The sequence below is a fragment of the Haemaphysalis longicornis genome, unplaced genomic scaffold, assembly GCF_048455015.1.
Source record: "Haemaphysalis longicornis isolate Haplotype H1 unplaced genomic scaffold, Haemaphysalis longicornis Haplotype H1 scaffold_1, whole genome shotgun sequence".
In the NCBI taxonomy this organism is placed as follows: domain Eukaryota; kingdom Metazoa; phylum Arthropoda; class Arachnida; order Ixodida; family Ixodidae; genus Haemaphysalis; species Haemaphysalis longicornis.
Window position 1 is genome coordinate 245,788,581 of NW_027526203.1, and position 26,829 is coordinate 245,815,409.

Genomic DNA, 26,829 nt, shown 5'->3' on the forward strand with positions numbered 1-26,829 from the left:
CACGGAGCTCGGATCGGGTGCCCCCGCCCAATCGCAACAACTGGTTGGCAGCGGTCGGATGGCAACTTCGTAACACCTGAGGCCAGCGGTGCGAGACCCAACACCACGGACGTCAAGGCGGCTTCGGACTTCGCAGAATTCACGGCGGTCAAGGGTGAGTGCGGGACTTTTCTTCACTGAGTTTTACCAGGCTGCTGAGGATAGCTGGTAGGGCGTGTTTTTGTCGCGTGGGTTATTCGCGCAAAACATTTTTGGAGCAGTGGGAAAGCAGTACTCTAGACCGGCCATGAATTTGAAAGCGTTGAAAAAACCGCAGTTGTTGGAGCTTGCAAAAGAGTCGCGCTTGGATGTTACGGACGCACTGAGAAAGCCAGAGCTGATACAGGCTATACTCGCTGTTGGCGCTGACGATGACGAGCTGTCTGATTGCATTGAGACCATTAATGGCAGGGAGACCGCTAAACGTCAGGCCGCCGAGGCAGAGGCTAACCGTCAGGCCGCCGAGGCAGAGGCTAAACTTCAGGCTGCAGAGGCTGAGCGCCAGCGTGAGGAACGCGAGGAAAGAAAGCGGAAAGAGGAACGCGAGGAGAAAAAGCGGGAACAGGAGCTCGAAAGGCAGAAACAAGAACAGGAACGCGAGGAAAGAAAGCGGAAAGAGGAACGCGAGGATAGAAGGCGAGAACAGGAGCGACAGCATGAGCTGGAAATGAAGCGTCTAGACGTCCAGGCGTCTCGACCTAGGCGTGAGAGTGACAGCAGCGCGCCAAGCGTGCAGTCTGCGGCGACTGAGCTGCCTACGCTGCGAATGTGTGACCTAATGCGACCCTACAAGGTAGGAGAAGACATCGGTCTTTTTTTGGTCAACTTCGAGCGTACGTGTGAGAGGGCCCAGTTTAGCCGAGACTCATGGCCGCAAAAGCTGGTTACGCTTTTGCCAGGTGAGGCATCCGACGTGATGGCCCGCTTGCCAAAGGAGGAGGCGGAGGACTATGAGAAAGTCAAGTCTAGCCTCCTGCGTAAGTACAGGCTGTCAGCAGAGGCGTTTCGCCAGAAGTTCCGTGAAGCCGAGAAAGCCAGGGGCGAGTCGTACTCTGAGTTCGCCTACAAGCTGAGGGCAAACATGGAAGAGTGGCTCAAAGAGGCAAAGGCCTTCGGAGAGCACGACAAGGTAGTTGAGTGCTTCGGTCTTGAGCAGTTTTACCGCCGTCTACCTGAAAACCTGAGACTCTGGGTGCAAGATAGGCCAGGGGTAAATACTGTGGATAAGGCAGCTCAACTAGCCGACGAGTTCATCGCACGTCGAGGTGCGCAGGGGCCGAAAGACGGCCAAAAAGAGTTCAGGCCGAGGCCTGATAAGTTAGGGCCGAAAGGCAGAGCTCCCTACGAAAAGAGCGGAGCAAAAGTGACCGAATCCGCGAATAATGAAACGGGCTCGGAAAACGAAAAGAGCGCAAACGCAGAGGCACAGCGCCGAAAAAAGGCTTTCGAAGCGCGCAAGCAGTCCGCGTGCTACAATTGTGGCGAGACAGGGCATTTCGCAGTTAGTTGCAAAAAGGGCAAGCTTGTCTTTCACATAGTACACCAGGATGAGGAGAGCAGACAACTTTTAGAGCCCTACGTACGCGAGCTTGCAGTTAACGGCAAACCGTGCCGAGTGCTTCGCGATTCCGCAGCAACAATGGACGTGGTCCACCCGTCCTACGTCGAACCGCACCAATTCACGGGCGATTGCGCGTGGATAAAGCAGGCCGTAGAAGCGCAAAGCGTGTGTCTTCCGATCGCCAGGATAACCATCGATGGTCCCTTCGGAAAGCTCGAAACCGAGGCCGCTGTCTCTCCCAGCCTTCCGGCACAGTATCCGTATCTTTTCTCGAACAGGTCCGATCAGCTGCTGCGCGAAAGGGGACTCGTTTTCGGGGAAGGGATAGTGTTCGCGCTGACGCGCTCGAAGGCTCGCGAACTCGGAGCAAGGGCGGCGGTTGAAAGCAGGAACGATTCGCGAAGAGAGGAGGTGGGGAAGCTTGCTGCGACTAGCGCCGACGTTGCTTCCGAACGCGGCCAGTCGGCCTCCTTGCAGGTTCAGATCGCGGGTGTCGAGCAGCAGCAGCAGCCCACCGAAACAGATGATTCTCTGGCAGAGCTTTTTGTAGCACCTACGTTGGAAAGTTTAGAGCGGTTGCTGCACGTCGGTAGTACGGCACTGAGCGCGGAGCAAAGAAAAGATCACACGCTGGAAAAGTTACTGGATAATGTAACTGAAGGGGTTGCGAAAAAGAACGTAAGGTTCCAGGCGAGGGAGGAGATACTTTACCGCAAGTATCGAGACCGGAGAGGGGTGGAGTATGACCAATTAGTTGTCCCGCAGGTCTATCGTCAGGATTTGTTGCGTCTCGCACACGGCAACTCGTGGTCAGGGCACCTAGGCATACGAAAAACAAAAGACCGCCTATTGCAGGAGTACTACTGGCCAGGATGCTTTCGCGACGTCGAAAACTTTGTGCGCACTTGCGATGTGTGCCAGAGAGTGGGCAAGCCAGGAGACAAAACCAAAGCGCCCATGAAACTTGTGCCGGTTATCACGGAGCCTTTTCGCCGTCTCGTGATCGACACGGTTGGCCCACTGCCCGTGACGACCTCTGGCTACCGTCACATCTTGACAGTGCTCTGTCCTGCTACTAAGTTCCCCGAGGCCGTGCCCTTGAAGGAGTTGAGCTCAGTGGAAATTGTGAACGCCCTACTGTCAGTGTTCGCCAGGGTTGGCTTCCCGGCGGAAATACAGTCAGACCAGGGTACAGTTTTTACGAGCGCACTAACGACGACGTTTCTCGAGAAGTGCGGAGTAAAACTCGTTCATAGTTCCGTGTACCATCCTCAGTCGAACTCTGTCGAGAAGCTTCACTCAGTAATGAAGCGCGTTCTCAGAGCCATGTGCTACGAACGAAAGACTGACTGGGAGCTGTGTTTGCCGGCCGCTATGTTTGCTTTGAGAACGGCTCCTCACGAGACGACCGGGTTCACGCCAGCGGAACTTGTTTACGGGCGCTCGTTACGTTCCCCCCTCCGCATCCTCCGGGAATCGTGGGAAGGTAGGGGCGAAGACCCGATGGTTGTAGAATACGTACTGTCGCTGATGGACCGCTTGCATAGGGCACAGCAGCTAGCAGGCACCGCAATGAGCACAGCCCAGAAAAAGTCAAAACCCTACTACGACAAGGGAGCCAGGGCACGTCAGTTTGAGGTGGGAGACCAGGTAATGATTTTGCGGCCGTCTCAACGCCACAAACTAGAAGTTCAGTGGGAGGGCCCGGCAAAGATCCTTCAAAAATTGTCTGAAACTAACTACGTTGTGAGCGTACCTGGAAAACGCAAGCTCCAACAAGTATACCACAGCAACCTACTACAGCCCTACAGGCAGCGGGAAGCGGTGGTGCAGATGCTAGTTAACATACCCGAGGAGATTCCCCCCGAGATTCCGGAATTGGGTCCGCTTACCCATGACGGCACGAGTAGACTCGTTAACGACCTAGTAACGAAGGCGGAGCTGGAGCCTGACCAAAAACGTGAGTTGGAGGCACTGTTGGAAGAGTTCTCGGACCGGTTTTCGGATAAGCCCGGCAGAACTTCCCTCTTAACGCATGACATCGAGCTTACGTCTTCCCAGCCCGTGCGTTCAAAGGCGTATCGAGTGTCGCCGCGACAGCGCGAAATTCTGGAAACTGAAATCCAGAAAATGTTGGCTCTGGATGTGATAGAGGCTTGCGAGAGCGACTATACTTCACCCCTGATACTGGTTGAAGTTCCTGGCAAGGATCCGCGACCATGTGTAGACTATAGGAAGTTAAACCTTATCACCAGAGACCAAACCTACCCGATACCGAACATAGAGGAACGTATCGAGAAAGTAAGCAGCGCTTGCTTCATTTCCACTTTTGACTTAGTGCGGGGATACTGGCAGGTTCCGCTGACGAAGGAAGCTAGCCGTTACGCGGCGTTTATTTCACCCATGGGGACCTTCAGACCAAAGGTTTTGAGTTTTGGGCTGAAAAACGCGCCATACTGTTTTTCAAGTCTCATGGACAAAGTATTACGGGGGTGCGACGACTTTGCGTTGCCCTATTTAGACGACGTGGCTATCTATTCCGCCTCGTGGCCGGAGCATCTGGAACACCTGCGCTCCGTGCTTTTACGTTTGCGTGAAGCTGGCTTAACGATCAAGGCACCTAAATGTCAAATGGCCCGCGCGGAAGTCACTTACCTTGGTCACGTTATAGGTAGGGGTCATCGCCGACCTTCTGAAGTTAAGGTAGCGGCAATCCGAGACTTCCCGCAGCCCCGAACCAAGACAGACATTAGGTCGTTCTTGGGAATCGCAGGTTACTATCAGAGGTACATTCCGAGGTACTCTGAGCTGGCTAGCCCTCTAACCGACGCGCTTCGTAAAAACGAACCGCTAACAGTCGCGGGGGACGAAACAAAAGAGCAGGCGTTCGCCGACCTGAAAAATGCTCTAACTAGCCACCCTGTACTGAACTCGCCAGACTACACAAAGCCCTTCGTGGTCCAGTGTGATGCTAGTGACCGTGGGATGGGCGTAGTTTTGTGTCAGAAAGCTGACGACAATGAGGAGCACCCAGTATTGTACGCAAGTCGTAAGCTGACGATTCGTGAAGAAGCGTACAGCGCCTCCGAAAAGGAGTGTGCGTGTCTCGTCTGGGCGGTGCAAAAACTGGCCTGCTACCTCGCCGGCTCGAAGTTTATAGTAGAGACCGACCACTGCCCCCTCACGTGGCTGCACACGATGTCCTCAAAGAACGGTCGCCTCCTACGCTGGAGTCTGGCTCTGCAGCAGTATACGTTTGAAGTGCGGTACAAAAAGGGGAAGCTGAATGGCAATGCTGATGGCTTAAGTCGGAGTCCTTAAGGCAAGAAATGGCCTGTAGACGCCTGACTTTCTCAATTTCATTGTTTTTCCTGGAACAGGTTGCGCCCTTTACGATTGCAATTTTTTTGTGTGGGACATTTCCAATCACGCGAAATGTCAACTTTCAGGTTTGTTCACGTGTCTAAAGTACTGCTGGGCAAAAATATAACTAGAGTAGTTAGTTTTTCGCGTACTTTTCGCAACTAAAAGCCTGGTAGAGCTTCAGTGTGGATTTGTCTTCGCACTTGCCGGCGATGCGGTTGTGTCTTCCTGTGTTGTTCTGTTGCTTGCCTGACCAAGCCAGAGACGTTCTTGGGGAGCCACTACTCGTCCAGTGACCCGCCCGGTGAAGCTCCAGCACAGTGTCGTACAGCCCAGGCCTGGAGTCGAGCGTCTGCCGAACACTTCACTTCGACAGTATCCCGCCGGACAACGGTTGTAGACCCTTATCCATCGGGATCTCGGACCCCCGGCGGAGAAGCTGTTACGAATCGGCCAGCGCCGCAGCACTTCCCCGCATCACTCCTCGGCTGTGCGGCGAAGCCACTCGTGCTCCTTCGAAAACAGGCGCAATCATGTCGGCAACAAGTTGCGACAAAGCCTCGTCAGACGCTTCGCTCTCTGCGCATTCGGCGGCTGCCTGCACGGCTCGTCTCCACGCTCTTCAAGGACACAGAGGCAGGCCCCGGTGATCGCAACGGAGTCCTCCTCTCTCCCCTCTCTCGGACTCAACGTGCCCGAGGCTATGAACGGCTTACGAACTCTGGAAAGAGTGTTGTGCGTGTTCCAGCGTGTTGCGTTTGACCGTTACCGCTTTCGGGTATAAATAGAGCTCCCAAACGTTGTAAACCATTCCTGTTAGAGCAGCGAATCGATGTTGTCGCTCTGCTCGAGTCCTGTATTGTAACCTCGCCCGTCGGGGCATTGTTCTTTGGCTTCGGCTCACCTCTCGCTATGAAGTAAACAGTTACGTTAGCCTACGGCTTCTGGACTTCTTCACGGCTGCAACAGCGGCTGGCCGCTCGCATCATACACGCTACCACTCGTATGTCGGAGGCCACGGAGCTCGGATCGGGTGCCCCCGCCCGGTCGCAACAGTATGTAGAGAGGGGCTGGATAGCAGCATCTCCCATTGCTCTTGTTAGGTAGTTGACAGAAGGAGAGGAGGGTGCTCAGGACTAAAGTTGCACACCCCGATTACGTGGCACAGTGTTCCTACTTATGAGGAAAATGTACATGCAGCGTCGTAGCGATTCGGATGCATTAAGTGAACACGCGTCCGGTGTGGGAAGGAGCCGGATTATATGAGTCGTAGGGTAGTTGTTCTATTGAAAGGTCAGGGAAAGCCGAAGGTAGAGTCTGCTCAGATGGGGATAATTCTGGTATATGTCCCTGAATGAGACAAGCGGGTGACTGCCCTCGTGCTGCTCCATAGCACTGGAGGGGAAACTGCAGGCTTGGTGGGCGAAATCGTTGCCCTCCATGGAAGCGTGAGCAGGTGTACAGATGAGCTGAATGGAACCATTTGGGGAGTGGTTTTTTAGCACACGCAGTGCAGGTCGGGACACAGAACCCGACAGGTAGTTTCGGTAGGCTTGTTGAGAATTGGTGACTACTTTGCAAGCCCCTGGTTGAGAGCCAAGGCGATCGCTGCCTCTTCTGCCATCATGTTTTCGGTCTTGAGTGGGGCACAGCAACAAGGTTGGTTCTGGAGGTAGACAGGATGATGGCGTACTGCTGCACTCTATGTTTGGAGGCGTCTGTGTAGATAACTGCATGATCCCCACCGAAGGTGGTGTTGAGCGCTTGAGCCCATGCTTGTCGGTGACCCTCGTCGTCTGAGGGGTTCATATTTCTAAGCAAAGGGAGCATATTTATATCTTCTCGCCAAAATCCCAGGAGTACATCAGGCGGGAGAGTCGGAAGTGTAAACGGGAGAGTCGGAAGTGGACCTGGAGGAGCCCGAATGGGGAGCATAAAAATGAAATAGACTTCATATTATGCGATAACCCTGGCGTCGTGCAGGATGTGGAAGTGCTCGGAAGGGTAAGGTGTAGTGACCACCGCATGGTAAGATCTCGAATTAGGCTAGATTTGAGGAGGGACCGCAACAAGCTAGTACGAAAGAAGCCGATAAATGAGCTAACAGTAAGACGTAAAGTAGAAGAATTCAGGATCGCGCTGCAGAACCGATATTCCGCCCTTAACGAGGAAGCCGAGCCTACGACTCAGGAAGCCAGCGACAACCTTACACGCATTATCACGGAATGTGCAGTAGAAGTCGGGGGCACTATGGCTAGACAGGATACTGGTAAACTTTCACAGGAGACGAAAGATCTAATCAGGAAACGGCAAACCATGAGAATCTCCATCGCAGCTGACAGAATAGAACTAGCCGAGCTCTCGAAATTAATCAATAAGCGTAAGACAGCTGACATACGGAAGTATAATATGGAGAGGATCGAATACGCTGTAAAGAAGGAGGTAGCCTGAAAGCAGTGAAGAGACGTCTTGGCGTGGGGAAAAATCAGATGTATGCACTTAAGGATAAGCAAGGCAATGTCATCACAAATAGGGATAAAATAGTCACAGTGGCCGAGGAGTTCTATAGGGATCTGTACAGTAGCCGTGACATACAGGGTAATGCCGAACGAGACAGTAGTTCAGAGGAGATAGACATCCCACCAGTAACGACCGAAGAAGTAAGGAAGGCTTTGAAAGAAATGAAAGGGGGCAAAACACTTGGTGAGGATCAGATAACAGCAGACCTCTTGAAGGATGGCGGAGAAATTGTACTTGAAAAACTGGCAAACCTGTATACGCAATGCCTAATGAACGCAATGGTACCGGAATCTTGGAAGAACGCGAACATCATCCTAATCCATAAGAAAGGCGACATGAAGGACTTGAAAAATTACAGGCCGATCAGCTTACTGTCAGTCGTCTACAAGGTAATCGCTAACCGAATATCTGCCACCTTAGATTTCAGTCAACCTAAAGAACAAGCAGGGTTCCGTAAAGGTTATTCAACAATGGACCATCTTCACACGATCAATCAGGTGATAGAGAAGTGCGCTGAGTATACTGAACCCCTATATATAGCCTTCATAGATTATGAGAAAGCATTTGACTCGGTCGAAACCCTAGCAGTCATTCAGGCATTACGGAACCAGGGGGTAGATGAGCATTATATAAGAATACTAGATGATATCTACAATGGGTCTACAGCTACCATCATCCTCCATAGGGAGAGCAGTAAAATACCTATAAGGAAGGGTGTCAGACAAGGAGACACAATCTCTCCAATATTATTCACAGCATGCTTACAACAAGTATTCAGAACGTTGAATTGGGAACAGGTGGGAGTAAGGGTTAATGGAGAATACCTCAGTAACCTCAGATTTGCCGATGACGTTGCCTTGCTAAGTAACTCGGGGGACGAATTGCAAAGCATGCTTTCCGCACTGGGCGAGCAGAGTAGAACCGTGGGCCTGAAAATTAATATGCGGAAAACTAAAGTAATCATCAATAACCTCGGGACAACACAGCAGTTTGAGATAGGTGGCGAGGCAGTGGAAGTGGTAAGCGAATATATCTACTTAGGCCAAGTTGTGATCCCAGATCCCAACCATGAGGCAGAGATAATTAGAAGGATCAGAATGGGGTGTGGTGCATACGGCAGACATTCTCAGGTAATGAATAGCAGCCTACCATTGTCGCTGAAGAAGAAAGTGTATGACAGCTGCATCTTACCGGCACTCACCTACGGGGCAGAAACTTGAAGGCTCACTAAGAGGGTTCAACTTAAATTGAGAACGACTCAGCGGGCAATGGAGCGGAAAATAATAGGTGTAACATTAAGGGACAAGAAGAGAGCGGAGTGGGTCAGGGAGCAAACTGGTGTTAAAGACATATTAGTAGAAATTAAGAAGAAGAAATGGACGTGGGCAGGGCATGTAATGCGAAGGCAAGATAACCGCTGGTCATTAAGGGTAACAGAGTGGATCCCTAGAGAAGGCAAGCGTTGCAGGGGGCGGCAGAAAGTTAGATGGGCAGATGAGATCAAGAAGTTTGCGGGGATAAATTGGTCACAGTTGGCACAGGACCGAGATAATTGGAGAATAATGGGAGAGGCCTTTGCCTTGCAGTGGGCGTAGATATGCTGGTGATGATGATGATGATGATGACATCAGGCGGAGTGATATTCTGTGCTGCCCAGCCAATCTGGTGAAAGATTCGGCAACCTGCCGCAGTTCTGCTCATTCGGAGCTTCTGGATAGAAAAATGACCCTCGGTCAGCTTTTTAGAGCCCCGTGCTAAGCAGCCTCTCTGGGCGCCCTCATGGGAAGACGAATTGCTTGCTCAACCGCCTTTCTAATCATTATATAAAGCACCTTTATGTCCTCCTTGCCGAGTAGAAGACATGGGTTATTCTGGTAAGTGATTCTGGAGAGGGCGAAAGCTAATCGAAAGGTATTCCTTGAGGCCTCGCTTCTTCGTGGTAACTCGCCGGATCATGTGTATGATTTATTGATGTTGTGTTTGACGCACTGCAAAGATATGTTACTCGGTGTTGTTACTCGGCCCAGGATTTTGATGCTGGGGCATGGAGTGATGGCCTGGCCATCAAGGAGTATTTGCATGTGTTTCTTGAGGTATCATCTGGCGTGAGGGCGGACGACAAGGAACTGATATTTTTTTACGCGAACACTGGAAGCCACAGGCCCATTGGCGTACTAGAAGTGAGACGCCATGGGTTAGTGTGTGCTTCGTTTAATCGCTATCGCGTAGCATTTAGCAAGAATGCAGGGGTTAAAGCCGTAGATGTGCTTGGTAAGTGCACCACTTGTCCTCCCCATCTCCGCGTTGGCTCGTAGCTAAATGGAGATTCTGCTTCCGGCCACTACAGTGAACGGACGCAGGATGCAGGGCTCCTCAGGGGCGGTTAATGCGGCCGTGCCCGGCCGCGGTAACAGGTTTCTTGCTCAGGACGATAGTTATCAAGTTTCGTTGCCGACATTGCCTACAGGACGTATTGTTTTTAATGCTGTTTTTTTGCACGGTGACATGCGTGCGCGCCCGTATCGCATTGAAGATTTCCGCGATACTTTGGCTCGGCTGGAATTGCTCCCTGAGGTGCTTGCCTTGGGGGCGTTCCAAATGAGTCACGTATGGGCGGTGACGTTAAAGTCGGAGCTAGGCGTCAACGAGATCTTGGAAGCAAAGGAGCTTCACGTCAAAGGTCGACACTGCCTCGTCATGGACCCTGCCAACCAGGACCTGCGGCAGAAGCTCTACTGGCTCCTTCACAACGTGACCGAAGACGACGTACGAGTTGCGCTGGCTCCCTACGGGAGGGTCAGCGAAGTTTCACGGGAGCACTGGCGTGTACAAGGCGTCCACGACAAGGGCTCGACGATGCGGTCCGTGACCCTCAAGCTCAACGCGGGCGTGAGGGCTGAGGACCTGCCCCACCAGCTCCGTGTCGCAGGCGAGCAGGCGCTCGTGGTCGTGCCCGGCAGGGCCCCGCAGTGCCTTCGCTGCTCTGGCACAGGGCACATGAGGCGCGACTGCAAGGTGCCGCGCTGCACTCTCTGTCGCCGATTCGGTCACGAAGCGAACGAGTGCGTGCGGACGTACGTGAAGGTGTCCGGACCGTTGGGGGATGTGGATCGAACGGAGAACAACATGGACGAGGAGGAGACGGAGGCGGCTGCAGCAGGGGGCGGCGGAGTCCCAGTGACGGGGGACGCGCCGCCTGAAAAGAGCGCTGAGGTGAAGGAGTCGGTCGCCGTCGTAGTGCTACCTGCGCAAAGGGCCAACGAAGGAGACCAGCTGACGTACGACGGCGACGGTGAGAGCCCGGTGAGCGTGGCGGGTCAATTTTGCGGCGTTGGAAACCCCCGCCCCACAACAGGGTGTCGACTTGGAAACTGGCGACCAGGACCAGTCTGTGGCCAAGCGGCCGCGTCAAGACAGTGTCGGGCAACGACGACGGGGAGACTGCTCCGCGCCGGTGAGGTCGGTGAGTGTGGGACCTACGTTACGGCGCTCAAGCTTCAAGCCGAAGCTTAACACGCCCTACGACAGAGGGCCTACGGCATCAAAGAATTCGTAAGAACGCCATTCTTGCCTTCGCTTTCGGTCTGATAAAACTATTTTTAAATTGTCTTTGTGTGCGGTCGAAGAGCAAAAAAAGAGTAGGGTGTGTTCTAGCGATGGGCTTAAGCTGATTAGTTGTATTTCGTGGGTTTTCGGTTCTGTGTCGGGTGTCGAAGGGTTTTCCTTACGGTCATGGCGCGGTTTTTGGGGTGTATTGGGTGTCGAAGGGTTTTTATCTTCGTGCCACACTCTTAATCTGGTTCCATGTATGTTCCAGTTAAACCGGGCGATCCACATATTTTTATCTGGATCTAAACGAAGAATAACTGGAACGAGAGATATAAGTGGATCTTATCTGGAACTGTCCATTTGTTTTCTTTAGGTTTGTGGTTATTATGTGGAACCGAATAAATGAGGGGATGCGCTGTCGGCCGTTCCAGTTACTGTTCCACTTATGTCCCAGTAAAAATTTTGGACAGTGCTTTTGTACATTTTTTGCTAGTGTCTTGTTCCACATAACTTGTGCGCTCCAGTGAAGTATGCATTGAATCGTGCATTAACTGGAACAATGAACCACATATATATTTGACACGCTTTGGCGCACAAGCGCACGCACAAGCACTTGCACGCACACGCCCACAGACAGATACAGACACGAATACACACCCGCGCACCCACACATACACACACACATGCATGCAGTCACACACGCACACATGCACGCACCACATAAAATTTAATAAACGTCGTCAATATCTATGGAACTGTCTTAGAGCAGTTTACTTATATAAGACGGCTAAGACGTATTTTTAGTGACGTTATTTGGCAGAAAACAATATGTCCACTGCTATAACAACACCGTACAAAGCATGAAAGGTGCGAGAAAAGGGTATCTTAGCGAAAATAGAAATTTCACGAACCCCTTTCAGGTTGTCTGCGGCGCTCAGACCGCTTTAGTGAATATCGTCTTTTGCAAATTGCAGACGCGCAGTACGTCTGAAATCACCAATGACTTGAATTTGAGAAGGACCAGATGTCCTCAGGTTCTCCTTCTGCGTTTGGTACAGATCCGTGGTAGGGCTGAAGAATTCATTGGGCTTTTGTTGATACCTCATAAAGAAATATATATAGTTGTTGAGGCATGTTCTGCATTTGGTTCAAAAAGCGTCGCACGCAGAAACATTGTTTTTTGCTCAATGCTCAGCCATCAGCTCGCTGTGTTGTAGTACGTGCAAAATTTTAAGTGCTTTACAGGAACGTATGAATGGCTACAATCTGCTGTAAAATAGGTACTTAGTCTACGTTATTTATGCCCTGATGCGGTATATACATAGTGTTAACCGACTGTGCCGCATTCTACACTGCACGCAGCATGTCACGCATGCAGTTATATATGCTTGGATGTTCGTTAGCATTTTTCGTCTCGTTCATGGTATTAAGGGTGACTCACCTGATCCAATTCGTATGGGATTCACTAATTTATGACGCAAATTCATGAGACTTACTAATTCAAAAGCACCATGTACCGATACAAGCAGTTTTACAAATTCGCAGAAATGACACTAACGACCTGGTTTGCTTCTTCTAGAAATACAGTAGACCCTCGTTAAGACGAACTTGGTTAAAACGAACTCTGATTAAGAACCACAACATTTTTCTCTTGTAACGTCCACAATGCAATACACCTCCGCTTAAAAGACGAATTTCGGATAATACGAATACATTTTTACGGTCCCTTCGGGTTCGTCTTAACGGGAGTCTGCTGTATATCATTTCTTTGCAGAGATAAAAAAAAAAAAACAAGAAACGCATTTTGGTTTATCCAGTCTTCAATGGAAGGCGCTAGCGGTCTACCATGCGAGAGTTATATTTCTTTGTTTCAGTAGAGAAGCTACGTATATCTAAAATAACCAAACTAGGCCATTGTGAGTATCGGTATGTATTTGTAAAACTATTCGTATTGGTGCACGATGGTTTTTAAGTTCGTTGGTCATGACGTAGTAAGTCCGATAGGAATGCTAACAGGTAAGTCCCTTTTAATTTCCACAAGCAAAAACAAGAGCCTCTTTGCAAAGAGCGGTTGACTGGGTCAACGGAACTAAACTTGGACACCTAGATATACCCCGTGATACCTGCATTATTTTGTATGTATTAATGCTGAAATGACATTGCAATTCCTAATTATGCTGTGCAGTAACGGCAAAAATACGCAGAGTTAATTTGATGTTGTTGTGTCTTGTCATAGTAATTGAAGTTCATTGAATGACCCGCCTTCTCCAGCTGCTTCCCCAGTTGCTGTTTTCCTGTAGTATTGGTGTTCAGGAGGGAAAAGGGCTGGAAAACGGGCCGATGTATTATTACTCGCTAATTAGCTGTAAGTAGCTGTATATAACGTGGGTATCTAAGAGCGTCGCAGTATATTTTATTTACTACGGAAAGACTTGTTGTCAAGAAAAGCGGTAAATGAAGCCACGCCCTTTTGCGTTCATTGTAAACAGTAACGGAGAAATTGTCCTCCAAAGTTAAGCTCGAAAATCGCACGCACTCACGGCCCTCCGCGAGAAACAACTTCAGCCAGTACTAACGCACTAACGCGGCTGTCTGAGCTTTGTTTCGGCCTCAGCGGGCGTAAACGTACGCTTCGACGCATACGCCCGTTTTCCGAGTCAAATAAAAGTCATCACGTGTGCCGAGTTTGTATGAGCTCATATGCGGGCGCATCGCCAAAGCCTCCGCGAGAACGAAAGTACGCCGAAGCCATGAGGAAAAGACCGCCACTCCAGTAGCGCATTCAATGCGCATGCGTCAGCAGCAGCACGGCAGAGCTGTTTTTGCGTTGATTCACGGTACAGTGGGGCTGCAACGGGTACGATGACGACGGATGAAAATCGGGACTGCGTCAACACTTTAAACGACAGCAGCGCTCCCATCTTCCAGGATTCCCTCCGCTAATTTTACGGTCTTCCGCATGCAGCGCCACCAGTGGCACTCCCAAGCGGGTTTCTCAATTGCTCGCGCGATGCGCCTGATATTTACTAAAGAAATTCTCGGTCACGCTGGCGAGAACCGTTAGCGCCGTTAGCAGTTTGATTGGGTTGATTGCGGCGTGCAACTGCGAATTGTTTCATATCCCTGGACAGTATTTCCTGTTCGACGAAGTGGAGTTTTGCCAGGAGGCGCAAAAAAGGTCAGTGCTGCTTATTTATGTGCTGGTAACGGTTGTTGTTCAGTGACATCCTTGTTAACTGCGTCCGATAAACATACCGCGTCTCTGCCCGTTGTTCGTGTGTTGTCCATGCTTGTGGTCGCGGCGTGTAACATTTTGTGTTGGAGAAACGTTTGCAGTCGTAATTTACCAAAACTTCCGTGTTCGTGGGTCAGAGTCGGCTGGACATTTCTGACTACGTACGTTAGCCATTGCTATAGGCCTCCTGCGCTGCCCAGGGGGCGCTGCGCAAGCGGCTTCCGGGCAGTACTTCCGGGTAGTACAAAGCTGCGTGGGTCCCATAGGATCCCGTGTTGACAGAAGCAAAATGAGCTCGACACTCCCAATTATTTTGCGAAGTGGTCACCACCTCATCCCCGACGCGTCCGATCTATTTCAGCGATCAACTTGGCATTAGGGGAAAAAGCTTTGCAGCGCTAAACATGTTTACAGCGCCGACGAAAGTACCGGGACCAACGTTGACCGGGACCGTGACGGCGTCTGCTACTCGCAGGTTCTCCGATCGATGGTCGTACGAAGTGAAATTTTAAGTAAATTTTCTAGTTTAAACTAATACTCTAGGTGACAAAGACTTCTCAAAAACAGCCGATCAAAAAAGAAGAGTGACGCAATCGGCGATGATCGCGCTTTAAAAAGCCAGCGAGTCCGGCGGACCGCAGGCTCGCCTGCTGCGGTGCGCCGCTCTTTTGCGTACCTGCACACTATGCGTGCACTTTCATTAAGCAGTTCTCGTTTGCGTCGCCGTTACGAATACATGGTGCAGCGTTAGCTTGCCGTTTTGTTGCGTGTCTCAGTGACAAAATGCCGCGACCGTCAGAAGCGTGAAATCTGTTTTGCGATTCCGAAATTAGTGGGCGTAAACATGGTCGGGCGAACTAAGAGGCCGCTCGCTTTCCTTGTTTGCTCATACTTTACTTAATTATGCTCTTGCAGCATACATTCCCAGCTCGCACTTAATAGCCTAGAATGAGGGTCAGCAACGGCCGAGTTCCATGCAGCCGACACGGCGGAGGGCTGGACGGCAACGCGGGGGGGGGGGGGGGGGGGGGTGGAGGAGGAGGAGGGGGGCTTCGAATGCAAAGAGAAAAAATTCAGCGAATTTGTAATAATATTTGACAATAATCTGGCGAAGTGTGAAGATGTGGGGGTGGGGGGGGGGATTCAACTGGAGGACGCCAGTTCTCTGTTCTTGTCCCGTCGTGTCGGCGTTCAGATTCGACGACCCTGCACTAGAAAACCAACACAGTCAGTGATGATCGTATATAAATATTCGGGGCCCCGCGCCGTGTATACGGCTGTGTTATGTGATGTTATAGAAGTACACATCTCCGCAGGCAGCGGGCGTGTGATTTGGTGCGTGTTTTGCGTCCTTTAATAACGCTTAATTTGTTTATTTAATTGGCGCTATTCCCCACCTACTCGCTAGTATACATGTACCCTGCCATTCGTAAATCGTGCGGCGTAAAACGTTACGCAAGAATCATTTAGTTTGCGAAAATACGAAACAAAATTTCCACTCGTTTCAAAGGCGGTGCCAGGCCAGCAGTGTCAGCTGAGTCGGCTGCGCAATTCTTGCGTTCGCTTGCATGCTTCCGATGAAGCAACCTTTTGCAGTTACCTCAGGATGTAAGATGAGCAGCGTTCCGTGTTTATGCTACTCGTGAACTTTCCTTTGTCGACCGCACGCAAGAAGAAAAAAACTGTAACTGTCGTCAAACAGTTAAACCACCCGACCTGGCGATACTGTCCCACGCCGCGACCACCGCGACAGCTCGCTCAAAAGAAAGCCGACAAATCGGCTTCTTTTAGCGGATATTATTTTGTTTAGCCTCTGCAGCTACTTTAAGGGCTATTTCATACAGTATGCAGTCATTGAAACACGCCACAAAGCGCCAAAAGCAACTTTCACTCTGGCTTCTAATTGAAAACACATGGAGGGCGGCGAGGGTCGTCTGCTTTTGTACTACCCAGAGGCGTCGGCCGCTAGGGGCGCTGCATGTCGCCAAAACTCCAGCGCAGGAGGCCTATAAGGAAGTTGCTGGTTTGCGCGTTTCATGAGTGGATGTTCCCTTACTGTGTGGCTTTGCTTAGTTGTATACTGAAGGTAGCTGTGTAGTCTGCGGTAGCGAATCTCCTCGGGTTAGTCGCTCGCGATAATCGTGCGTGCACACGTGTACAACTTCCAAGCAAGTTTGTCGGAGCGTCCGTCCTTAGATTTAGTGGTATTTTTAAAACTTGCGTGGTAATTGCGGCGTTGTGTTAGTCTGATGAGTAGAATGCATTTACTGTGCTTACCAGACCGGGAGTCGTCGACCTTGCCCGTTGCGCGCAAGGTAGACTCTATTTCGAGTTGTGTTGATGTGCTTTCAAGGCGTCAGCTTACGTTTATCTGTGAAGTGTGTTATGAAGTTCCATGTTTCTTCCAATTCCTTTGACCAATTGAGATGATCTATTTTACATTGCCTGAAGTGTAGAGAAATGGAAGGGACAGTGGTTGTCTTAGCAGTACCGCAGTAACAAACGTTTCTTTAGTAGAGGGGAAGAAATGTGGAAACACGCAGCGGGTATATAGAAAGTGTGCTGCCGTTTCTATGCTGTTAATGTCGTGGTAACTTGAGACTCCAGGATAATTATCCAATATCCATAATTAGTGGTTGCTACTTCACGAACCGCGTTAGAAATAAGCCACTCTTGCATTTTTATGCCGTCAATGTCGGTGGTAACCCGAGAGTCGAAATAATTTCTGACAACGCTCAAATGATAAGTTCTTGCATCAATATGTGCACCCAACATTAACCCATTTCTGTGCTTCCTTGAACTTAGAAAATATACTGCGAAAGCAGATCGCTACATTCTGTATTCGATCTGTATAACCTGTCCAGATGCAGACTATGGCTGACTGTGGAGAAATTTGTCTCTACACTGGTAGTTTGCGACAATTGTTTTCCTTTGTCTGAAGAACTGAAATTAAAACGAATTATTTCCATTCCTTACATATACCTGTGAAATCATGGCTGTGGCATTCACTGTGGCTGAAGACATCTTCGGCACGCCGAGGCGTCGTCGTGACAAGTGTGACAGATTATGAATGCATTGTGGAAGTCGTAAAGCCACGAAAGAGTGCCTCTTGAGTGTTGCGTATTATGCAGACGTTCACCACTCCGCATGGAGCAATGACAGGTGAGCCTAAAAATGTTGAAATATTTTTATATTTAAAATTGTTTCGCCTGAAAACGTTACCAGGGCTCGTGCTGCAAAATAAATTTTAGCACAACTAATCAGGCCTTGTACGAGATCTTGTAGTACTCCCTTCTTAGAGGGAAGCATAAATTTATGCTTCGATATTTTTATACTGTTTTTATTTTCTAGGAAATAGGGCGGACCGGGACTTAAAACAATGAAACAAGGAATGCATACTGCCATTTTCCTGGTTCTTGAAGGTGTGTGTTCACCGTTCTTGAAGTCGGGTGTTCACAAAAAGGAAACACGTGAAAGCCGTTGCACGGGATGAAATCATTGCATTCTACAAGTAAGTACACACTGCCAGTTCTGGAACTTTGATGGTCCCTTTTTAGGTAGTTGCATTATACGTAATGGCTTCGGAACACCATTTCAGTGACAACTTGACCTGTAGGTGACAACGACAGTAAGAGCTTTGGGAACACGTTGGCAAAACTTTCCTGGAAATGCACTCCGAGGAGGCCCTGCCAGGAACGCCTGCATCTTAATTTTAGTTGGGTAAGTTGGCATTTTATTTTTGTGGGACTCAATTTATGGTAGTGTTTATTGAAGCTGGCATTTTATTTTTGCGGGACTGAATTTGTGGTAGTTTTCTTTGTAGCAAAATCTTACTGTTAAGAATAAATCGTGAACTCCAAATTGGGAAATACCTTCACATTCAGCCTGTTTCGGATGCTGCAACATGTGGACAAAAACACTATTATTTTTCATTCAAGTTTTGCAAACATTTTGCTTTCACATTGAGAGTTGCTGCTGTGATAATACGACGCCACGGCCACGCCCAGTGCGGTTGCTTTCCGGAATTAGAGAACTGCCATTCACAGTCTGTGCTAATATATTTTGTACATTGTTAGCAGCATTCCCAGAAAAGAAACCAAGAAATCGCCGATATTTCAATCAATTACTGTGCTATAAAAGGGGTATCCTAAGCAACTCACTCATTTAAAGCCATCGTCTAACAAAATTTTCTTGTTCCTTCCTTAAAGGTACATGACGTGGTCCAGTTATTCTCGAGGTCCAGTTATTTTGAGAGAAGAGAATGGCAGCGTAAATATTGTCTGCAAGAAACACGTCATGGATTTTCCGCCTGCGTTGTCACATCAAGATGTGGTCATCGTCCTCGCCGTATATTTCATCTTAATCTCCTGAAACTTATGCGATTTTGGAGAGTTCTTGGGACTTTTGCAGAGAGTTCTTGGCCATTTAACAGTGGCCTGGTGTCATTTAAGTTGAAAGCTCTGTTGAAAGACTTGATGTGGTCCTTCTACTTGGGGTTTTAAATTATTGTTAGACGTTGAAGCCTATTCGGAAAGATATGTCGTGGTTCAAATGATTGGTAGATGCAAGCGGCATGTCAATTGCAAAAGTGAAGTCGTGCTTTCTTTTGCAATTTTTCATTATTGGCACAAAGCGCAGGCTGCCTTTGCAGCCACTCTGTTACTCTGTTACTGTGTTAATGTAGCTAATGGCACTGCACTGTAACGTTTTTATTATTCAAGTGCAGCTCGAAATTTTTTTCCATGGCAGTGCTGCTGTTGATGGATGCAAACGTGAGAGTAATTATTTACACAGACGGTTTGGGGCTTTATTAATCAATTTTTGTACTGTATCTTAGCTGACACGTAAGCCCCAGAAGAATGCGAAATATACATATTTGGCTTGAAAAAGTTGTTTACTTTGGACAAAGTTGCATTTATTGCTTGTTAGAGGCAGTGCTTTGGTCACAAGCATACTGTCGTCATGATAGTAGGGTTTGTATAGCACGCAACTGAATTTCACCTCAGATAAATGTTCCGGCTGGAAAAATTCTTCCAAGTTCGCTTGGTAAAATTGGTCACCTGAATGTTTCAACGCTACCTGGCTTGGTTATTTGGAATGTCTGAATTGTTCTTGAGGGAATTAATAACGTCTTTAGAGTTAGGCTGCTTGATAAATTTTAAAATGCGTAACATTCTCCGAGCTATCTGGTTTGTAAAATTTTGTAAGATTCACACTGGGTGCTATGAGCTTTTTTTTGTATAAGTTATTTTAGATAGCTACGAATTGCCGGGGAAGCAACGCGGCTTCAGTGAAAGGCTTTTTCAGGGCGCGTATATAGTCGGTTTTGGCTACAGTTAGCTTGATATTACAGTTAGCTTGATATTGATATATGGTGTATGTTTTAGTTGTGCAATAGTGCCACATGCTTCCGGTAAGTTTTTCTGTGCAAATGTTAAATTTTTACCATTGGCTCCGGTGTTCTTTTCCTACACTCTTGCAGGTCTTGTGATAATTCAATCGTGTATGGCTTGTATTTTTGGCTTTTCCCTACAATTTAATAGCAAACGGCATTTTTTGGAACCGGGATGCGTAAACAGGGTATGGCAAGCGCTGTGGGTACTTCCGCATTTGCGGTACCTGATTTCATGTGATAAAACAGCATATTTTATGCTCACCGTTGTGTAATGCTTTTTGAGTTAGTGCGAGGGTAGATGTACAAGTCTGTTTGTGACGCGGTTGCGCTTAAAGCCATCTCTATTACCCATGTGTTTTTAGCAAAAAAGAATGGTAAATATTACCAAAAATAGGAAGGTGCCACTTAGATCGTTTTGGCCACTTGATATCGTTTTGGTATTTGATCCTGTACGCTGGTCATTTTCTGCCCTAGTGGAAACAGATATGTCTCCGTATCTCAAATGTACGCAATAATACGAGCGAATAAAATTTGCTTAGCGTTTTGAAAAGCATTGTATCAGTGCTAATAGTTGGTTTGGTATGTATTTTAATGCGAGTCTTGTTTCTTTTACATGCAGCCAAATCCCAGAACAGGATGCGGCGGGTGAAGCCAAAGTCTGTGTGTGCCGCTCCAGGTATCTCAGACCAACTTTTATATAGAACTGTGCTCCGATAGGCAACTGTTGGGAACTGTCAGGGACCACACTGCTGCGGTGGTTTCTGTTTTCCAATTGTTGGTATCACTGTGGGCCATATGTCAAGGCTGCGTAAAAATGGTGCTTGCGGTTTCCTTCTGATACCAATGCATCCACCAGCCTGGCAAATGACCTCAGTTTATACCAACAGGAAAGCAGATATGTTGGAAAAGTGGAGTCCCATAGACAGCTTCTCAACGTCTATCGGAACACCGTTTTATATAAACAGCTGGTCTGAAGGTACCTGGAGCGGCGCACCGGGTAAATCCATAATCATTTTACGTGGATCAGTGTTGCAGTAACTTACACTATCCGTTTATTTGGAACAGTGATCCGTATATTTTTATTTGGAACGCCGATCCAGATAATTTAGCTGCAAAAATATGTGGTGCACTGTTCCACTTACATTTTCAGGGTATGTGGAACACGGTTCCAAATATGTAAGTGGAACTTTTTTGCAAAAAAGTTCCAGTTACTAAGTGGAACTTATGTGGATCCAGATTAAGAGCCCGCCAAATTTTTTACCAATAGCACCGGAGCGTCGATCGTTTGGTCGATCAGCGCCGCGTGATGGAGTGATACGGCAAACTGGGCGAGTAGCCGCATGCGCACATAGCAAAGGCCGCAGCTGCCATCATCTGCTAGGCTGTTCCGCGAGCAGACAGCCGCCCCCGATTTTTGTTAATTTCGAATCACACTACCTGTCATACTCGAAATTTTTCTTCAAGACCAGGCACGTAGCACCAATAGGAAACAGAGTAATCGGCATTGCTGCGCGCAAGCCTCGTTCGGTAACGCTGATTACTCTGTTTTCAGTTGGCGCCACGGGCCTGGTCTTGAAGAAAAATTTCGAGTATGGCAGGCAGTGTGATAAGGTAATTACAAAAATCAGGGCTGGCCGTCTGCTCTTGGAACAGCCTAGCAGACGATGGCAGCAGCAGCCTTTGCTATGTGCGCATGCGGCTACTCTCGCCCAGTTTGCCGTATCACTCCATCACGCGGCGCTGATCGACCGAACGGTCGACGCTCCGGTGATATTGGTAAAAAATTGGGTGTGTGTACGCGAGCGTCACGTGAAGCTCCCTCGACGGGCTCAAGTTGGCTCGTTTTTTTTGGCGGGGAGGAGGGGGGGGGGGTTGTTTTTTGTACTTTTACGGTATTGTGTTTTGTTTTATTTTTAAAAGTACCAGCGTATCTGTTTTGGGGTCTGTTTGTTTTCTCTCTCAACCTGGTCTATTTAAACAGGCCAATTCGTATTGCCACGCTTAACGTCAGGGGGCGTGCCTACAGGAGACGGCAGAATCAGTTGTATCGTTTATTGACCGAACAAGACCTTGATATAGTGACGGTACAAGAAACGAAGGTTGAGAGAGAGGAGCAGACAGATCGTATGGTGCGCCCGTTTGCGTCGAGGTACAGTCGCGCGTGATTTGGAGGTAATCGCGCGAGCTTCGACCGATAACGATGATAACGCCCCCGCGCGATTTTTTTCGGCGCGCCTGGGACCTTATAGTTGCATGCGCTTTCTTCTTGGTTATCGTGAGCAGCGATTCTACCCATTCTTATAAATGCCCAGTATTTCCTGACAATGTGTTTGTACGCACCTTTTCGAGAACTGCTGTAAGATACAAGTGGGATGTCGTCGCCGCGTGTACGATTAAAAAAAAAGAGGAAGGGGTTACTGGTTTTGCCGCGGGAGTGATGGCTGCTTGAATAAACAGCGACCGAGGAGAGGAAAATGCGGAATGTAGGAACCAGGCGCAGTGAAACAAGCCGCGCGGGGGCGTTATCGTCGTGGGTGGTCGAAGCTCGCGCGATTACCTTGAAATTGCACGCGACTGTACGAAGTGTGCGTCGCTCACGCGGTCGGGATATCTGCGGGCGTTGCCCTGCTGGTGCGACGGAGTTTGGGGACAACCCTAGAGACCGTCACCGCGTCCGATTGTGGGCGTTTTGTTGTGTGTGATTTTGTTTTTTTGTCAACCGAATGGCGCTTGATTTGTGTGTACGCGCCCACAAAAGCAGCGGAAAGGAAGGTTTTTTTTTTGAGGATGTTCGCGGGTTTTGCGATACGGAGAGGCTCGTCATTTTACTTGGCGACTTTAATCGCTTGCGTTCCGCGCAAGACAAAAGTAGCCCGACAAGTTTCCGCGATGCAAGTACGAGAGTTCTAACTGATATCATCGCTGACTTTGCGCTGGAAGATGTGGGCGATAGCCTTGGCAGTAGCGGTACCGCTATAAACACTTCCAGGGCAGCAGTCATCCGCGCCTCGACAGAGTGTATGTTTCGGCAGAGATTGTGCCGGAGTGTGATAGCTACCGAGTCTCCCCGTTTCTTTCAGCGATCACTGCCTTGTGACCGTAACCGTTAGAGGATTGCAAAACCAGGCAATGCGTTCTGTTGGGGGCTTTGGAAGCTTAATAACAAGCTGCTGCAGGATGAACATTTAACTGAGGCCTTTAACGCATGCGCACGGACGTTTTTCGGTGGAAAAGAGAACGTTAACTTTACCCTAAACTAGGAGGTCTTCAAATAAGAAGTCGGCCCTCGAAAGATCATCCGCAATCAAATAGGACGAGAAACGAAGAGAAGCCTGGTTACAAAGTACCCTGGACGTTTTTGTTAAGGAAGAGTGTGAATCGCCCGGGGCGTTGAAGAATGACATTCGAGGATTAAAAGCGCAGCTCGATGTAATAAAGAGAAGTATCAAGGTGCGCTTGTGCGTGCAAGAGCTGAACGATTCTTGCATGGGGAAGCGCCGACTAAAAGAGCGCTCAGCGCGGAAAAAAAGTATGCTCGCAGAAATGCGATAGTGGAAATTGAAGCCGAAGGCGTGGTTTACATGAAGCAGGCTAATATCGAGCGTTGTTTTTGTGACTTTTATAAAAAAATTTCTCGTCATCCTGGCGATGCTGTCATGTTTAGTTCACGTCTTTGTTACCGTGCTTAGACGTTGAAGTTATGGCGGATCTCGAAAGAGATATTACGGTAGAAGAAATACGCAGAGCTATCGACGAGTTGAGCCCAGGGAAGACGCCGGGCCTTGATGGCCTGAGCGCAGCTTTCTACAAGGCGTTTAAGGGTGACATCAGCCCGGTTTTATGTAAAGTTTACTCTGAGGCGTACCACAAAGGTGTGCTGCCGCCTTCTTTTCTCGTGTCGCACACTGTGTTTATACCGAAATCGGAGGAGGTTGCGAAACTCAGGCAGATCCCTGGGTACCGTCCTACTAGTCTGACAAATGTCGATTATAAGGTTTTAATGAAAATATTGGCTAGCCGCTTACAGACTGTCATAAAGGACGTGGTAGGGCCGCATGAAACGTGCGGCATCAAAGGGCGGTCTGGTTACAAATATTCATACTGCCCGAAGTGTTCTCCAGTGTTGTGACGCCATGGAAGGGACTTTGGCAATGCTCCAGGTAGTCATGGCTAAAGTCTTCGATCAGGTGTCGCACGAACTTTTGTTAAATAGATTGGAACGAGTGAATGTTGGCTCTGTTATCCTTAATGGTGTGCGCATGGCGTACACTGGGTGTTCTACTAGGCTTGTTATTAACAACACAATCGGCACACCCGTTCCGGTTCAACGTGCGGTTCGTCAGGGTTGCCCATTGTCTCCCTTGCTTTTTTGTTTGTACATTGAAGCCTTTTGTTTAAGTGTAATCAGGAGTGACGACGTCAAAGGGTTTAAACTTCAGTCGTGTGAAGTGCGGGTGTTAGCTTACGATGACGACATTGCTCTTTTTTTTGTTGATAGGAGAAGCATAAGCATTGCTGTAAACACCTTGAAAATGTTTTGTAAGTGTGTTAATTGGCAGAAATGTCTAGGCTTTTGGCATGTCACTGGGACAGTACGCCTAGTGTTTTCGAGTGTATCAGCTGGCAGACGACGCCGGTGAAGTACTTGCGAGTGCCCCTCGAGAACTATGTAGACAGCGACCCTTATTGGTGCAGTCAAACAGTCGAACAGCGTGAAAAGGCCGAGAAATGGAAGGGTAGCGGACTTTCAATATTGGCGAGGGCCTCAGTGTGTAATGTGTTTATAATTAGCAAACTGCGGTACGTTCTACAGGTGTTGCATTGTTCGCGGGAACCTGTACAGGCCTTGCACCGAGTTTTTGCTGTGTTGATTTGGGAGTCGTCATGGGAGAGAACCAGCCGCACGAAGCTGTTTCGGCGCGTGCGTCTTGGTGGTCTGTCATTATCGCATCTGTTTTTGCGTGAAGTGGTAAATCGTTTTTTGTTTCTTCGGGATGTGAAGGACCCCTTTTTGCGCACTGTGTGTCAGGTGAAGTTGACCAGAGCGCTTCCTGATTTTGTTGTAACGTCAGCTTCTTTTTCTTTCGGCGCACTGAAAGGCTACTTCCGTGAAGTGGTACAAGCCACCAAGTTTTTGCGTGCACGCTTCACGCTAGAGTACTTATCTAGTGTGACGCGTAAAAGATTGTATAATGACCTCATTGATTCCGTTCTTCCCGTTCCTTTGTATAGATCGCTTTACCTTGTAGGGCCAGGGCCTGTGGTGACATGCATGGCCAACTGTCTACCAAGAAGACTCTACCAAGAAGACTTGGTGTATACTCCGCTCTCTACTAGACCCCACTACCGGCAAAACCCAATCCCGCCACCGCACCACTCACATCATCCATGTATCCAAACTACCCCCAGAAGCCCTCTGTGCCTCCTTCAAGGATATGTACATACCACCCCCCTCCCCTCATTCCACCGAGTCCCCCAACTGCACTGGCACCCCCAACTCGCAGCTCGACGCCCCTATCAGATATTCCGAATTCCAAACCGCAGTCCAAGCACTCCGACGCAACACTGCGCTAGGCCCCGATCAAATCACACTCTTCTCCACCACCTTATCGAAGACACCATCGAATGTCTCGTACAACAATTCGACCACCATTGGGAACACCACACCTTTCCATCTGCCTGGCAACATTCCAATATCACATACCTAAGCCTGGCAAACCCCCATCCATCCAGAACCTGCGCCGCATTTCCCTGACATCGTGCCTGGGCAAGCTCTTCGAACACGTTCTCCAAACCAGAATGAACACATACCTAGAGAGAACGCAGGCCTATCCACATAAAATGCTTGGTTTTCGCGCGAACCTCTCCACCCAAGACGCTGTCCTTCAATTCCACCACGACTTCCAGCTTCACCCACCCCAACACGATCACACGTCCCTCCACTCCCTTGATCTCCAAAAGGCCTTCGACAACATCTCACACCACAGCATCTTAGAGGCCATCTCACGTCATAACTTAGGCACCCATTTCTACCACTATGTATATAACTTCCTCTCTGCCCGCACCACCAGCATACGCCTCGGACACACACAATCAGCTCCTTTCACCATGCCAGCGCCCCCCGCAAGGTGCTGTTCTATCCCCCATGCTTTTAAATCTAACACCCAAACCCCTCGCCCGCACCCTCCTCACCATTCCCACTCTCCGCAGCACGCTTTATGCAGATGACATTAACCTCTGGGTGCACTCCGGCTCCGACTACCATATTGAGACAACTCTGCAACTTGGCCTCAACACAGTTCTCCACCACATCGAGCCCCTCGCTCTTAGCTGCTCTCCCCAAAAAAACCCGCCCTTCTCATATTTACCCCACCCCACTCCAAACCACCACCGAGCCCTCCTATACAGCTTTACATCCGCCCTACCCCAGTCCCCCACGTCTCGCAACTCCGCCTCCTGGAGCTTACTCTTACCCACAACCGCTCCCCAGTGGTTGTGGGTAAGAGTACATTAAACGATACATTAAACGATACACCACGCAGACTACACACCTCTTCCGGCGTATCGCCAACAGCACTGCCTCAATGAACAGGATCGCCTACGGCTCGTGCACAGCTTTCTCATTAACCGTCTTATGTATCACCTCCCCTGCCTTCGTCTCATACCAACCCAACTTAACACACTTGATGCCCTTTTGCGGAAAACCTACCGACATGCACTACTCCTTCCTCCCTACACCCCCAATGACAGACTCCTAGCCCTAGGCGTCCACAATACCATCAGAGAGCACCTAGATGCTCACCACACGTCCCAACTCACGCGGCTAGCCTCGTCTCCAACAGGGCACTACATCCTACAAGCTATTAACACCACGCCCCCCCACACTCCCTAGCCCTCCCACCCCCATACCAGCTCACATCCGCGCACACATTAAAGTCCGCCCTCTCCCTAGACACATGCACCCATAGGTCGGCGAAACAGAAAGAACTCACTCAAACTCAATCACAATTTTTTTCATTCACGCTGTACTCAATCAAACTCAGACTCAAAAAGCTCGTCTTTTCACAAAATCACTCGTACTCACTCATCAAATACTCATTTGTAATCATACTCACTTGTACTCAAACTCATTTGTCCTCACGAGTATTCGTACTCAATCTGTACTCA

At 49.1% G+C, this 26,829-nt stretch overlaps 1 protein-coding gene and 1 long non-coding RNA gene across 2 annotated transcripts; both read left to right on the forward strand.

Moving 5' to 3' along the window:
* Positions 1-946: 946 nt before the first annotated feature.
* Positions 947-11,039, forward strand: LOC144158454 (uncharacterized). The gene is made up of 4 exons (XM_077689336.1): positions 947-3,250; positions 10,112-10,403; positions 10,539-10,786; positions 10,839-11,039. Exons 1-4 carry the CDS (start codon positions 956-958, stop codon positions 11,037-11,039), a joined length of 3,036 nt encoding a protein of 1,011 aa, XP_077545462.1. The 5' UTR covers positions 947-955.
* Positions 11,040-12,844: 1,805 nt separating this feature from the next.
* On the forward strand, positions 12,845-20,162 carry LOC144169084 (uncharacterized). The gene is made up of 4 exons (XR_013322359.1): positions 12,845-14,210; positions 17,288-17,778; positions 17,866-17,987; positions 18,476-20,162. It is a non-coding gene; the product is annotated as an uncharacterized LOC144169084 (long non-coding RNA).
* The last annotated feature ends 6,667 nt before the right edge of the window (positions 20,163-26,829 follow it).

What these genes read in the sequence shown, in the direction of transcription:
- LOC144158454 (XM_077689336.1), top strand. Translation starts at nt 956, where the DNA reads ATGGCCCGCTTGCCAAAGGAGGAGGCGGAGGACTATGAGAAAGTCAAG. An exon ending in AGTTTGAGGTGGGAGACCAG is followed by an intron (nt 3,251 to 10,111) that starts GTAATGATTTTG and finishes GTGACGTTAAAG; the next exon opens with TCGGAGCTAGGCGTCAACGA. An exon ending in GGACCTGCCCCACCAGCTCC is followed by an intron (nt 10,404 to 10,538) that starts GTGTCGCAGGCG and finishes TCGGTCACGAAG; the next exon opens with CGAACGAGTGCGTGCGGACG.